General features: G+C 21.4%; 1 protein-coding gene across 3 annotated transcripts in view; it reads right to left on the bottom strand.

The window, feature by feature from the left end:
- Window positions 1–16,715, bottom strand: part of LOC117174162 (very long-chain-fatty-acid--CoA ligase bubblegum-like) — a 119,208-nt gene that overhangs the window by 32,047 nt on the left and 70,446 nt on the right. For all 3 annotated transcript variants that reach the window (XM_033362981.1, XM_033362983.1, XM_033362984.1), the window contains exons 4-6: window positions 14,597–14,804; window positions 6,509–6,643; window positions 1,894–2,089 (exon numbers count right to left, since the gene is read on the bottom strand). In XM_033362981.1, coding sequence (XP_033218872.1) covers window positions 1,894–2,089; window positions 6,509–6,643; window positions 14,597–14,804 — 539 coding nt within the window. The remainder of the gene's footprint in view (window positions 1–1,893; window positions 2,090–6,508; window positions 6,644–14,596; window positions 14,805–16,715) is intronic.

Raw genomic sequence — 16,715 nt, 5'->3', positions numbered from 1 at the left:
TTGTTATGAAATATTTTCAAATATTATGTTAAAAATTTGATTGAATAAAATCACTATTTAAGTTTTTAACTTTTACACATTGTACAGTTCAAATGTTTCAAAAAATGTAAATGCACGCTATTATTTTCAATACTATAAATTGAAGAATGAATGAAAAAGTTTATCAAATTGAAAAATTATATTATTCTAATCAATTTTAAGATAGAAAAATTAATTTATGCGTCATAATTTTTTTCTGAAATATTTTTAAATATACTCTTAGAATTTGTGTTTAAATCATTAAAAAAATGTTGAACAATATAATGAAAATATTGCTATTATCTTGGAACTCTATTTCTTGCTACTATTTTTCGAGAATCCAGAAAAAATAAAAAAATTGCCTTAAAATCTTCCACATTCTTTTCAGAAAATTTTTGAAAAAATTTTTTGATATTCTTTTAAGAATAATGTTTTTAAAAAACATTTTTAATTGTTCTAGGCATTTCAATTGAAAATTTTGTCATAAAATCCATTAATTAAACTGCAAAATTAACAATTTTTAACTTTAATACATTGTACGGTTAAAACATTTAAAAAATCGAAATCCACGATATAATCCAGGAATATAATGAAAGTTTTGCTATTATCTTGAAACTCGAATTTTATCTAAAATTTTTTGAAAATCGTGTAAGAATAAAAAAGTTTCCTTAAAACCTTCCACATTCTGTTCTGAAAAATTTGAAAATCTTTTCAAATATTCTTTTGAAACCTTTAAAAATTATTAAAAGAATTCGAAATTTTTTGTTCGAATTCTTCAAAAATTTGAGACTTTTAAAATTAAAGCTTAAAACTTTTTTTATTCAAACGCTCTATAATTTACGAGTATAAAGTGAAAGTTTTTAAAACTTTTCACTTCAAATTTTTGTCCTTGAAAGCCGTTATTCTGCAAAATAAATTATTTCTAACTGAAAGAATGATTCAAAAAATTCATAAATTCTCAAAATTATATAATTTTATTCAATTTGAAGCTAAAAAAAATTAATATTTACATCAAAATTTGTGTTGAAATCTGTTTAAATATTCTCTTGAAAATTTTTTTTAAAAAAATCATTCAAAAATTTTTCAGGAATCTAATGATTTTTCCTACGATTTTTCGAAAATCCTAAGAGAATAACAAAATTGGCTTAAAACCCTCCACATTCTTTTCTGAAATTTTTAAAATATTTTTTAAAATGTATGGATAAAAAAAATAGTTTTTAGATTTTGTAGCAATTTTGATAGAAAGAATTAAAATATTTTCAATTTTTAAATTATTTCGGAATCTTTTTAAACCATCTAAATATATCTTAACCTTTCTCGATTTTTTCCAAATTAATAATTGTTAACGTATTATTTATTAATGCATTTTAAAAATATTTCTAAATACTCTCAATAATAATTTTTCAAAATAGAAAATCATCAAAATTGTTTGGAAATTTTTCGAATGATTGATTTTTAATAACTTTAAAAAAAAAAAATAAATAACATCTCTAATTTAAAATTACGTTTGATAGATGTGAATATCTAGATAAAATTTTAATTATCCTCCGAAAATAAATTACGTAAAATGAAAAGTGTTCAAACACCCAATTAAAAAAATTGTAGTTTTCTGTAATAATTTTTGGATCTTTACAACAAAGTAAAGAAAAGGAAACTTATACTTTATTCTTATTTTTCACTTTCATGCCAGAAAATACGAAAAAAAATTTAGCTCTTTTTATTTAATTGTATTTCTTTTTTTTTTTGTTAAGCTTTATACATTTTTTTTATCAAAAGTAAAAGCTTTAACAAAAAAATTACAGCTGTAGAAATGTTGTACTTTCTTATAAAAATTGGTTCCACCAGGGTTTTTATTTAAATTAAAAAGAGACTTACACTCAGGACACCCTTGTCTTTAACTATTCCATCGTACTGGATGATTGCTTTTAACTTTGGAAGGTTCTTCCTAATTTGTAATATTTTCTCCAACTGCTTGGCGTCTTCAACTACAATTATGTTTGCACGACTACTTTCGGCACAATATTGACAGGCTTCGGGAGAGTTTGTTGTGTAAATTCCTGCAGCGAAACCTCTGAAAAAAAATGTTTTTAGGTCAGGGCAGATAGATAATTAATTTTTCTTCTTACCATGAATTAAAGAAAGTATTAATTAAAGAGTTGAAAATCATGTTCAGGTTGGCCGAGAAACTTCATTTTCAAAATTATCTGATTAAATATTCTTTTCCCTGACAAATAATATTTAAATACCAACAGATAGTTGCATAACATTGTTCAAGTATTAAAAATAAACTTCAATATTTATTTTAAATGTTATTATTTAGTCTATAAATTATCAAAATTCCTATTTATTTATCGCATGCATCACAGTTTTTGCCCTTTTTCTTATTCTTATTTTTAAATTTCAACTGAATTAAGAATACCATATAAGAAAATTCAACTATTTTTGGTTGAAAATTCATTCTGTTGTGTACCAGTAAATTTTTGGTTAAGAATTAATCTTTTTTTTTTAATAAAAATTTTATTATTGCTATAAAATTAAATTGTTTGGTTGCAAATTTAACAAATTCGGCAAGTCATATTTCTTGGTTGAAAATTCAACTTTTTTGTTAATTTGATTGACATTTTTTTTCTTTCTAGATTAACCAATTTTCTTTTTAAACAACTATTTTATTGAAAATTTATCTTTTTTGTTTTAAATTTCATCTCTTCATGTGAAAATTTCACCTTTTTTTCACAACCGGCTGGTTAAAAATTAAATTCTTTCGAATCAAATTTGACTTTATTTTGTTGCAAAATCAAATTTGTGGGTAGAAAATTTAACTGTTTTGTAGAAAATTCGTAGTTTCAGCTCAAAAACTCAACAAATGGGTAGAAAATTGACTTATTTGTTTGAAAATTTGTGTATCTAGTCGTCTTTTTAGGAAGAGAATCAATTTTTTAAATTAAAAATCTAGTTTTTTGTTGAATTTCCATCTTTTTTGGTTAAATCTGTTTTTTATATATTTTTGATTGAAATATATTTTTAATTAAAATATTCTTTTGCTTTTGCTGATTATTTAACAATCTGATAAAAAATTAAAAAGTATTTTACAATTTTTTTAAATTAATTTTTTTTATTTAAAAATTAAACTAGAGTTTTAAAAAATTGTTAATGAAGAAAATAGAAAATGAAAAAAAAAATTCATTGGTTCAAAGTATTAATTAGAAAATGTATGTAATTTGTTTAAAAAATTTCCTTTTTGGTAGAAAATTAATCTTCTTGGTTGAAAGTTCATATTTTTGGTTTAAGAGTATTATTTTTTTTTATTAAAAAGTAATTTCTTAAAATGAAAATTTAACTATTTTGTTGAAAAATCAAGTTATTGGTAGTAAATTAACATTTTTGTTAAAAATTCATATTCTCGGATTGAAAATTTAACTGTTTCGTAGAAAATTGGTCGTTTTGGCTTAAAAATTCGATAATTTTGTAGAAAATTTAACTGTTTTGTAGAAAATTACCTGATTTTTTAAATTGAAAGTTAATTCGGCTCAATGAAAATGTTACTATTTTACTTATTGTTAAAAAATTATCTTTTTTAAATTAAAAAATTCAACTTTTTAGTTTAAAGAAATTTAGAAACGAAAAAATATAAACTAAAAATGAATCAAATAAAATTTGGATTAATATTTACATTCATAGCTCAAAGTAATCCGTTGAAAATTTAAAATTAAAAATTTAATCCGTTGTAATTTGTTAAAAATTCCTGATTTTTGCTATGGCATTAATCTTCTGGGCTCAAAATTTAACTATTTGATTAAAATTTTATGTATTTTGTTAAAAATCTGCTATTTTTATAGAAAATTAATCCTCTTAGTAGAAACTTGAAATATTTAGTTAAAAATTTATTTATTTTGTTAAAAATTATTTTTTTTTGTTTGAAGATTGCAATTTTTTATTTGATAATAGTGTCATTGTTTTAAAAAAAGTGTATATTCTGGGTTTAAAATTCAACTATTTGGTTAAAATGTTATGTATTTTGTTAAAAATTCATTTTTTTTAAAGATTGGACGTTTTTATTTGAAAATAGTGTATTTAGTATAATTTTTTTCTAAATACACAAAAAGTAGTGTCATTTTAAAAAAAGTGTAAAATAGTGCTCATTGTGTGGTGAGTGCGAGACCTTCAAGATTCTAATTTTGTAACATTTTTAATATATATTTTTGATTCTTCTAAAAATTTGAATAAAAAAAATAAAAATTTTAGACAAATATAATAAAAAATTTGCTATTATCTTGGAATTTTTGTTGAAAATGCTACAAGAATAAAAAAAAATGGTCATAAAATCTTCCACATCCATTCCTGACAATTTTTGAAATTTGTATTCTTTTGAGAGGTTTCAAAATTTGTAAAAGGCTTCTACATTTTTCGTTCGAAATATTCAAAAAATTGAAACTTGAAAAATTGGAAACTTTAAAAATTAAAGCTATACATTTTTTAAAATTCAAACGCTTAAGGATTTACACGTGTAAAATAGAAGCTGTTACCACTTTAATTGAAAATGTTGTCATTAAAAGTCGTTAAACTGCAAAATTTAAACTTTTAGACATTTTACAGTTCAAATATTTAAAAAATAGAAATCCACGATATTATTTTCAATACCATTAATTGAAGAATAAATTTTAAAATTTCAAAATTATATAATTTTAGTCAATTTTAAGCTAGAAGAAATTATTTATACGTCAAAATTTCTTTTGAAATATTTTTAAATATTCCCTTAGAATTTTTTTTAAAAATCATTTTAAAAAATTTCAGAAATGTAACGAGAATTTTGCTATTATTTTTTAACTCCAATTTTATGTACAATGTTTCAAAAATCGTACAAGAATAAACAAATTACCTTAAACCATTCCCCATTCTTTTTTGAAAATTTCGGACATATTCTGAAATATTCTTCTTAAATTAATGTAAAAAATAATAATTTTTATTTTTTCTAAGAATTTTGATAATAAATTTGTATTCTTTTGATGCCTTTCAAAATTCTTAAAAGACTTCTACATTTTTTTGTCCGAAATCTTCAAAAATTTGGAACTTTTAACATTAAAGCTTCATATTTTTGTAATTCTTTCTTTTAATTATTATCAAGTATTCAAGTATTTTCTTAAAAATTCATCTATTTTAATTAAATTCAACAATTTATTATTTTTCATTAAAACTTCTTTTTGTTGAAATATCAACTAATACAATTTGGTTCCAAATTCGTCTTTCTAGGTTGAAAATTTCAATCCTTGGTTGGGAGTTTATTTTAAAAAAAAATGAATATTGTTTTTTTTTTTAATCAGAAAATAATTTCTTTAACTGAAAATTTAACAACATACTTTGTTGCAGAATCAAGTTATTGTTTGCAGATTTACTTTTTTGCTAAAAAAGCATACTATAGGGTTCAAAATTCCACTGTTTCATATAAAATTCGTCGAGCTGACTCACAAAAATTTGACAATTTTATATAAAATTCAACTATTTGGTGCAAAATTAAACTGTTTTGTAGAAAATTGGTTGTTTTCTTTTATTTGAAAATTAATTCTGCTCAATGAAAATGTGACCCCGCGACTTATGGTTAAAAAATCATATTTTTTTAATTTAAAAATTGAACTATTTAATTTAAAAAATTTAGTATCGAAACAATATAAACTAAAAATTGATCAAATAAAATTTCGGCTATAATTACATCCACAGTTCAAAGTATTCAGTTAAAAATGTACCTATATAATTTGTTTACCATTTTTTTTAATTACATTTTTTTAATTCTACTGATTTTAGTAGAATTGTATATAAATTAAACAAAAAGTAAAAAAAATCGATTGAATTGAGTAAAATTGAGTGATCTTACAAAAAAGCATTACAAAGAATTAGAAGAATTCAGGATAAATTAATAAAAATCCGGAGTGAATTCCAACCAATAATTTTAAATCTCTTCAAATTTGAGAATCCTTATAAAATACTTCACTTCTCTTAAATAAATTTGTTTAATTCCACGGAAATATTATTAAATCTCGTAAAATTTAATGAAATCTGGCGATATTTCCTGAAATCCTGGAAAATGTATTAAAATACCATAAGAGCTATAAAACCCATAAAATGATTTAAATCATCAAAAATCTTATAAAATCCTGTGAAATATTTTTAAATATCTTGAAACCTAATAGGCCTTTGAAAATCTTAGAAAAAGATCTTTCGAAATTCAAAAAAAAAAAAGTATTTGCTCTCAAATATTTCAAACGCCTTAAAATCCCTTCGAATTAATTAAATTACTTAAATATTCCTTGAAATATTTTAAACTTCCTTTAAATTTTTTTTACCTCCGAGGTTTTTCTAAAAAGAAAACATTTCAAATAGCACTTTTTAGAATAAAAACAACATCTGATTAAATTAATTAATTTGAAAATAATTAACTAATTAATTAAAAATAAATAAATTAAATATAATTTCACATTTAAAAATGATGATTTCTTACCCTGCGTATATGGCAGCAAGATCTGCAATAAACCAGTGTGGACTATTGAATCCCAAGATGCAAACACTGTGATGTCGTTCAAGGCCCAACTTTAAAAATGCTTTTGCTACGGTTCTCACGTTGTTTTCATATTCCCTGTTGAAGAAAAAAATTACATATTTATGAATATACGATTTAAGGCTTTAAAAATTAAATATGAAATAAATTTAATATTAATGTTTAAAGTAAAGTAATCCCTGACAGATCTAATCAACTTTAATACTGCTTCAAAATTTTTTTTGTTTTCTCCCTAAATTTGAATCAGTTAAATTTTTTACTAATTTTGATCAGTAACTTAATTCTAGCTATGAATCAAATTATTGTTTAACTAATGAATCCATATGATTTTCTAATTCTTCAACAATAATAACTGATTCATAGCTGGAATTCAGTCACTGATTGCAATTAGTAAAATTTTTTAATAATTCAAATTTAGATCCCGATGTCTCGAAAATTTTGCAATCATTGCTCTTGAAACCCTGATTGTCTTTCCATTACTTGAAATTGTTCTTTATTTAAAATTTAAAAATTACATTAACACACAAAATTGAATTAAAAAAATATTTTAAATTAAAATCCAAAATAGTTGAATTGATCCAAAAATACGAATTTTCAACATAATAGGTGAATTTTTAACCAGAAACTTGGATTTTCAATCCGAAAATATGAATTTTCAAAAAGAAAAAAAAAATCATTTTCAAAAAAGTAATCAAATTTTCTACGAAAAAGATGAATTTTCTACAAAAAAAACACGAATTTTTAATGAAATACATATTTTTTCAACTAAAAAAGTTATATTTCAGCCAAAACTATAATAGTTGAATTCTCTGTTGAAAAAATTAATTTTGAGGGAAAACAAACCTAAATAATAGTTAAATTGTCAACCATAAAAGGGCAAATTTTCAAAAAAAAATGTTGCAATATCAACCAAACAAATTAATTTTCAACCAAACAATTGCATGTTTAACCGAAAAGATAAAATTCCAAAATTTTCAAAAACTTACATTTTGTTGTAATTTTTTTTTTAATTCCCTACTTTTAGATTATTTTGGAATATCTTTAAAACTTCTAAGCTTTCTAAATACCTTTTAAGATAATTCAATTTTTTTCCCAAATTAAAAAAAAATCGCTTATATTTTGCCAAAAACTTCTAAATATTTTTCAAAATGGTAGTACTTTTCCTAGAATTTTCAATAAATTCAGCATAATTAGAAAAAATATTTCTCACTGATTATAAGCTTTTTATTAATTGAAATTGTTTTTTATTAAAAATTTTTAAATTAATACTACAAATTAAATCTACAAAATATTATAAATGTACTAGGGTAGTTATTTTCGCTGATAATTAAAAATTTTATAAAAAAGAATTTGATTATAAAATCATAAAGTTTCGCAGAAGACTTAGAATTTCTAAAACTTTTGGTTTGTATTAATTTTTTATTTTTCATCGGAAATTAGCATTTTCAACAAGAAATTTTACAGAAATCATCGTCAGGACTTACAATCTCAGCAATTATAGGTTACGTTAACATTTTACGCCAAAAATTCGTATTTTAAAATAAAAATCATTATAATTCGAACAAGATTTTCAACTTTTGAAGAAGTTTAAAGTTATAATCACGTTTTACAGGAAACTAATTGATAGATTTTAAAATAATATTGTAAATATTGAACTGGAAAATTTGAATTTTAACCAAAAAGGCTATTTTTTAACCAAGAAGATTATTTTATACCCAGAAAAATAACGAATTTTCGACTAAAGAAGATTACTTTTCCACCAAAAATTGAATAATTACATTTTTAGTCCAAAAATAAATGTTTAAATAGAGATGAATTTTTAACTAAAATTATGGAATATTCAACTGTAATAAGTTACATTTTCAGTTAAAAAAATTTCAACCAAAAAACATCCAAAGAAAAAGCATGTTTTCAACCAAACGGCTCAATTTTCAACCAAAGAAATTAATTTATAATTAAAACGATGAACCTTCAACCAAAAAAAAAAAAAATAATTTTTAACCAAAGAGTTTTACTTTCAAACAAATAATATTATTTCGAATCTAAAGGATGAAGTTTCATTTTAAAAAATCAATATTTATAATACTTGATTTTGTAAAAAAAAAATTAACAAAAAGATTCATTTTCAAAAAAAGATCATTTTCTACAACAACAAAAAAGAGATTTTCGATCAAAATACACAAATCTTCTACGAAATAGTTAAATTTTCACTTAAGAAAGACAAATTTTCATCCAAATAGTTGAATTTTGAACTAGGAAATGTCAATTTAAAAAAATGGAATAGCTAAATTTTCAGTTGAAGAATATTTATTTCTAACCTAAAGGATGAATTTTCAACTAAAATCATGAATATTTAAATGGACTACTTCAATTTTAACAACAACAAAGAAGAATTTTTAAATAATGATATAAGCTTCTAAAGAAAAAAAATCATTTTCTACAAAAAAAGTCATTTTTATACCAAAAATCTCATTTTTTAAAAAAACAAAGTAAGTGAATATTTCATAAAACCAATTAATATTGTATAAAACCAATTAATTTTTATTAAAAAAAATACATCCAAATTGTTAAATTTTGAACTAAAAAAAGGTTCATTTTCAACTCGAAACAGTTCAACGGTTAAATCTTCAGTTGAAAAATTTAACTTTCAGCCAAATTGATACATTTTTAACTAAAATGACGAATCTTCAACAGGAATTGTTGAACTTTATACCTACTTAAAAAAGATGCATTTTTAACCAATAAGATTAATTTTCTACAAAAAAAATAGGGAATTTCCACAAATTACATAAACTTTCAACAAAAAATTTTAAGTTTGTAAACAAATAATATCAATTTTCATCCAAAAAAAAGATACATTTTCAACTAAATATAGAATGTTTAATTTGTCTGTTAAAAATCTAATTCTTAAACAACAAAAAAAAAAGAAAAAGGGATTTAAAACAAAATAGTTCAATTTTTAACCAAAGCGATGAACTTTCAAATAAAATTATGAATATTTAACCAAATAATTCCAATTCAAAATTAAAACATAAATTTTAACCGAAACAAGAATTTTTAAACAAGTGGATCAATCTTCAAAGAAAAAGATAATTTTCTACAAAAAAAGCCGATTTTTTAAAACAAAATACGTGAATTTCCAACGAAATAGTTGAATGTTCAATTAAAAAAGACAAATTTTTATCCGAATTGTTGAATTTTGCAATAAAAATGATCAATTTTCAACAAACAATGGAATAGTTACATTTTCAGTTTAGGAAATTAATTTCCAACCAAATTGATTAATTTTTAACAAAACTTATGAATCTTCAACTGGAATAGTTGAATTTTATGCTAAAAAGGTGAATTTTCAACCATAAAGTTTCATTTTCCAAAAAAAAGGCGAATTTTTAACAAATTAGATCAATTTTCGAATAACTAGTTTCATTTCTAAATAAAAGACATCAATTTTCGATCAAACAGTTGAATTTTCAAACAAAAAATATACATTTTTAACTAAAAATACAATAGTTGAATTTGTCTATCAAAAAATCTAATTCTTGACCAACAAAAAAAAAATAAAAAAGGATTTACAGAAAAATAGTTCAATTTTTAACCAAAGCAATAAACTTTCACATAAAATAATGAATATTCAACCAAATAATTTCACCTCCAAACTAAGAGATGAAACGCTCAATTTTCAATTAAAAACGACCAACTTTTATCCAAATTGTTGAATTTTGCAATGGAAAAGATCAATTTTCAACAAAAAATGGAATAGTTAGATTTTCAGTTTAAGGAATTAATTTTCAACCAAAATGATTAATTTTTAACTCAACTTATGAATCCTTAACTGGAATAGTTGAATTTTATGCTAAAAAGATCAGTTTTTAAACATAAATATTAATTTTATACAAAAAGGCGATTTTTTTGCAAAGTAGATCAATATTCGAACAACTAGTTTAACTACTTTAAAAAGCCAAATAGTTGAATTTACAACCAGAAAAATAACGAATTTTCAACTGAAGAAGATTACTTTTCGACCAAAAATTGAATAATTTAATTTGTAGTTAAAAAATGAATGTTTAACCAGAGATGAATTTTTTTGTTCTACAAACCCATGCAGTAACATAGGAAAAATGCATAAAAATTACAAAATAAATATGAAAAACCCTTTAAAATAATTTTTTTTTTCATAGTGCATGGATATTCAGAATTTATGCAAAATAATTAAAAAATAAATAACAAATACACAAATGAATAACAAAAAAATACCAAAAATATATATTATTAACAAATTATAAAATTTTCCAAATTTCAAATAACGACAAGATCTATAATTGACAAAAAATAAAATCCCGAATTTAAAAATATCCGAAACTAAAATTCACCGACTTGTAAAATAAACGAATAATTAAATTCCCACAAATATTTCAATTCTAGAAATTTAGAACTACTGAACATAGATAATTGATTATTAATTTATAAGCTATTAATATAATTATAAATAAGGCAAACAATTTAATTAAATATTAATTAGTAAATAATTTAATAATTATTTTCACCAAATTTTAAATTTCGTCAAACTTAAATTTCAGGAATAGAAATATTTATGGGAATTTAACGATTAATTTATTTTATAATTCGGGATTTTTTTCTTGCTAATTTATGATTTTTTCGTTATTTTGTTTTAGTCCAGAATATTGAATCACTTTTAAATATATACCAAGAAATAATTTTTTTATATTGACGCTTTAAAATATGATAATATAATATAATAACAAACTCTTAAATTTTATATTTTTTTGATCAATTAGGCTTTGTAACGGTGTTACAAAGGTGTTGTCTTTGACAACACTCAAATTAATCGAAAATTATTTTTCGAAGTGATATAATAAATCCATGTTGAAATTAAATTCTGAGATTTGAGAAAAAGAAAATAAGTATAATCACCTTGTTTTTAAATTTATGTAAATATAATTTTCATAAGATTCTTGAGAAAACTTAGAAGATTTTAAAATGTTTCAGGCTTGTCAAAAAAGAATCTCGAAGATTTAAAAAAAAATTTTTTTCATAATATAGGATTTTACGAAATATTATAAAAAATTCGAGTTCTTTTAAAATATGTTTAGAACTTTTAGAATTTGGGAAGCAATCAAGAAATATTTGATACATTTTAGAAATTTTTTCTGAGTTTTCATATATTTGTAATATTTAAAATGTATTAAATTTCTGAAAATATTTTTAACTGCCACGAATTTTTCTCAAAATTTATAAATATCATTCCAAATTTTTAAAAATTACCTTAAAATCTTCTAAATATTCCCAGCAATTTTAAGAAACATTTTTTAGTCTTTTGAAAACTTTCGAAATTCTTTTAAATTCTACTAAATATTTCTTGAATTTACTCAATTTTTGTTCGTTTATATTCTGCAATCTTACCAAATTGAAAAATTTTGCTTTAACATCTTCTAAACTATTTTGAAAAATTTTAGGAAATCGTTTGTTATGTTTAAAAACCTTTTTCATTTTTCTCTTAAAGTTCATTTTTCAAAATGAAAAATTATTTAAAATTTGCACACGAACATAAGAAAATTTTTTTTTTTTAATCCTGTCAGACCTTTTAAACCTTCTAATTTCTAGACTTTTACTTTCTTTGACTATTTTTGAAATCTTCTAAAATCTTTTTAAATAATATCTTCAAATTAATTTTTCGAAATAAACATTTTAATTTCTTTTAGGAACCTGAAAAAATGTCTTTCATCTTCGTCAAACTTTACCAAATTCTTAAAAAATCTTTACAAGTTTTAATTATTTTTTAATCCTTTCAAATCTTTTGAATATCTCTTAAACTTACTTAATTTTTTCTAAAATTATATAATTTGGCAAAATTTTGCTTTAAAATCTTTCACACTTTTGAAAGATTTTAGAAAATAATTCAAAATGTTTGGTGATTTCTTTTCGATTTTCTCTTGAAATTCCTTACAAAAAAATCATTAAAACATTTATCAAAGTCTTCCATATTCTTTTAACACACATTAAAAAAAATTTTAAACTTAAAATTATTCTTTGAAAAAAAAACGGAAACCATTTCTCCTCAGATATTTCATAATTATTAAAAAGCTTCTAACTCTTTTATTCTTTGTCTTCGGGTGTTCTCTGAGTTCATTTTTAATTATTAAAATTATTCAAAAATAATTATTTCAACCAAATAATATTATTTCCAATCTAAAATATGAATTTTCAAAAGAAATGATCAATATTTATATTACTTGAATTTGTAGCCGAAAAAAAACTTTAACAAGAAGATTAACTTTCAAAGAAAAGATAATTTTCTACAAAAAAAGAAATTTTCTAACAAAATACATTAATTTTCTTCGAAATAGTTGAATTTTCACTTAAGAAAGAAAAATTTTCATCACAATTGTTGCATTTTGAACTATTCAATATAAATTTTCAAAAAAAGAAATTGAATAGCTACATTTTCAGTTCAAGAAAATTTATTTCTAACATAAAACATGAATTTTCAACTAAAACTATGAATATGTAACTGGAATGCTTGAACTTTAAACAACAAAAAAGAATTTTTAAATAATAAGATTAGCTTAAAAAGAAAAAGATAATTTTCTACCAAAAAGTCGACTTTACGTCAAAAAACTCGTTATTTTTTAACGAAATAAATTCATTTTCATTTAAAACAGACAAAATTACATCCAAATTTTTAACTATAAAAGGTCAATTTTCAACTCAAAATGAAACGGTTAAATTTTCAGTTTAAAACATTAACTTTCAGCCAAACTAATAAATTTTTACCTTAACTTATGAATATTTAACTGGAATAGTTGAATTTTATGCAAAAAAGATGAATTTTTAACCATAAAAATTAACTTTCTACGATAAAGGCGAATTTTTTGCAAATTAGATCAATTTTTGAACAACTAGCTCAATTTATAAATAAAAAATTATTAAAAAAAAAAAGAATTTCAAATACATTTTTAAAATAAGTGATAAATTTTAGAATAAAAATGTAAATATTTAACTGAAAAAAGTTGCATTTTAAAACATCAAGATGAATCTTTAACTGGAATAATGAATATTTTACAAGAATAATTCAATTTTTTACCAAAAAAGGCTCATTTTCAACCAAGAAGATTAATTTTCTCCTAAAAAAACACAAATTTCAACTAAAAAAGATTATTTTTCGAACAAAAATTGAATATTTAAATTTCTAGTCAAAAAAGAATTTTATACAAAAAGCTCAGTTTTCGACAAAAGAAATGAATTTATAATTAAAACAATGAACCTTCAACCAAAATAAAATTAACTTTTAACAAGAGTTTTACTTTCAACTAAATCATTTTATTTCCAATCGAATAATTTTCTACAAAAAAGAGATTTTCTAACAAAATACATTAATTTTCTTCGAAATAGTTGAATTTTCAATTAAGACGAATTTTGAACTAGAAAATATAAATTTTCAAAAATAGAAATGTAATAGCTAAATTTTCAGTTCAAGAAAATTTATTTCTAACATAAAACTTGAATTTTCAACTAAAACTATGAATATTTATCTGGAATGCTTTAACTTAAAAAAAAAAAGAAGTTTTAAATAATAAGATTAGCTCCCAAAGAAAAAGATCATTTTCTACCAAAAAAGTCGATTTTATGACAAAAAACTCATTTAAAAAAAAAAATAATTGATTTTTTAACGAAATAAGTGAATTTTCCATTTAAAAAAAATTACATTCAAGTTTTTGAATTTTGAACTAGAAAAGGTCAATTTTCAACTCAAAGTGAAACGGTTAAACTTTCAGTTGAAAAAATTAACTTTCAACCAAACTGATAAATTTTTTAATAAAATGAAGAATCTGCATTAAGAATAATTGAATTTTATATCTACCAAATAGCTGAATTTTCAACCAATAAGATTAATTTTCTACAAAAAAGGAATTTTCCACAAATTAAATGAATTAAAAAAAGTTACTTTTTTAATTAAATAATATCAATTAAAAAAAATTTTTTTTGTTACTTTCAATAAAAATATAAACGTACCTATATGTGAAACTTTTTCTTTTACCATCTGGCCCTGCTCTCGTTACAAGAGCAATTTGATTAGGATAAGTTTTGACCGTCCTCGATAAAAGTCCAGGAACGGAAATAGGTTCATGAGAATTTGGACCCTCACTGTCCAATTTGATTCGAACTCTACCATCGGCATCCGATGTGGTGTCTAGATCCGAGTACAAGATCTGATCTGGACCTATAATTAAACATTTTTATAATTGAATTTCAATAAAATCCTATTCAGGTGGAATTTAAGTATTTCGTAACACGCTTTAAGAGAAAAATGTCGAGGGAAATCTCGAAAAAAGGCAAATACTTATTAATCCTTATTAATTATTCATCAGTTAATTTTCGATCTTCAATCTTTGTACTTTAGAATAAAGAATATTTTATAATTCTTCTAGTATAAAAATCATTTTATGAATTTCAAAATAGCTTCTTGTCTGCTGCGTATTTACGTATAGCTTCTCTCAATTGTTAAATGAAAAATAATTAAATATAAATAATTTTCATTATGTATATAAATTTGTAGAAAAAAAAAATGAAGCTCGAATATCAAATTGCATTTCCGGTCGCAAATTGCGAATTTGTCTGTTTTTAGAAAATTAAAACTATAATAACTCTACAATACTTAATCCATAATAGTAATGAAATGAAAAACTATATCTTAATCTCTAAAAGATTTAAATAATTTTTTAATCTTTCCAAAACTTTAAAACACGATTTAAACTTACAAAATTGAAAATGTTTCTTAAAATCTTTTATATATTTTTTTCGAAATATTATAAAATCATTTTAAATCTTTTTCTATTTTCTCTTATAATTAATTTTTAAAAAGAAAAAGATCATATTAAATTTTCCCACTAATTTAACGAAAACTTCTTTATTCCCTTGAGATGAATTTTAAACTAAAATCAATAATCTTCATAACAATTTTTTTTTAATAAACTAGATCAACTTTTCACTCAGCAATTAAATTCTCCACTAAAAATGAAATAGTTGACAAAATTCAAGAATTTTTCATTAAAAGAGATCTATATTCAATGAAAAATGGAAGTTAAATTTTCAATTAAAAAAAAGAATTTTTCAAACAAACAAAAAAAAAGAATTTTCAACAAAATGGTTAAATTTTCAACCACAAATAATTAATTTCTAACAAATTAGAGTAGAATCTAACCAGAAAAGGTTAAATTCTAACTAAATAGTTGAATCCTCAACTAATCAAATTAATTTTCAATGAAACAATTGCTTTTTTAACCGAAAAGGTGAAATTTATATAAATCTATCTAATACTCTCCGAAATCTTTAAAAAATAGATCATATTTAAAAAAGTTTTTTGAATGTTTTCAATTTTTTATTATTTTTGAATCTTTTAAAACCTTTAAAACCTTTTAAATATCTTTTAAACGAATTCGATTTTTTCCCATTTTTTTTAATTCCCATACATTTCATAGCCTTCTAACTTTAATATAAATTTTAATATATAATAAATAATGATAAATAATTATATATAATATATATAAATATATAATAAATTAATATACATTCTAAATATCTTATAAAATCATGGTACTTTTTCTAAAATTTTTCAAAAATTCTGCACAATTATAAAAATTACCTTACGATCTTCCGGATTTAGTTTCACAATTTTGTAAATTTTTTGAAACATTGCGTTAGAATTAATTAAAAAAAAAAATAAAAACCATGAAATTTTTGCATGAATCTTAAGTAAACTGTTTTATTCACTTGAAACCATTCAAAAATCTTACAACACTTGTAAATTTGGTTTAAAAATCTTCAAAAATACACATTTTGTTTAAATTAAAAAAAAAATCTTTAATCAGATAGCTGAATTTCCTACCAAAGAATACGAATATTCAACAAAATAGTTACAATTTCAGTCAGAGAGATCAATTTTTTAATAAATTTATGAATTCTCTCCGAGAAAAATTAATTTTTAACAAAGTAGTTCAAATTTCAATCAAGTAATTTAGTTTTCAAACATAAAACATGAAATCTTAAAGAAAAATTTAATATTCAATATTTCAACTAAAACATATTTTACTTTAATTAATTTCAAATTATTTTCAACAAAGTAATTATATTT

This window comes from Belonocnema kinseyi, chromosome 6 (assembly GCF_010883055.1).
Source record: "Belonocnema kinseyi isolate 2016_QV_RU_SX_M_011 chromosome 6, B_treatae_v1, whole genome shotgun sequence".
NCBI lineage: Eukaryota > Metazoa > Arthropoda > Insecta > Hymenoptera > Cynipidae > Belonocnema > Belonocnema kinseyi.
The sequence above is the reverse complement of the archived record's forward strand: the minus strand, read 5'-3'. Positions and strand labels throughout refer to the sequence as shown.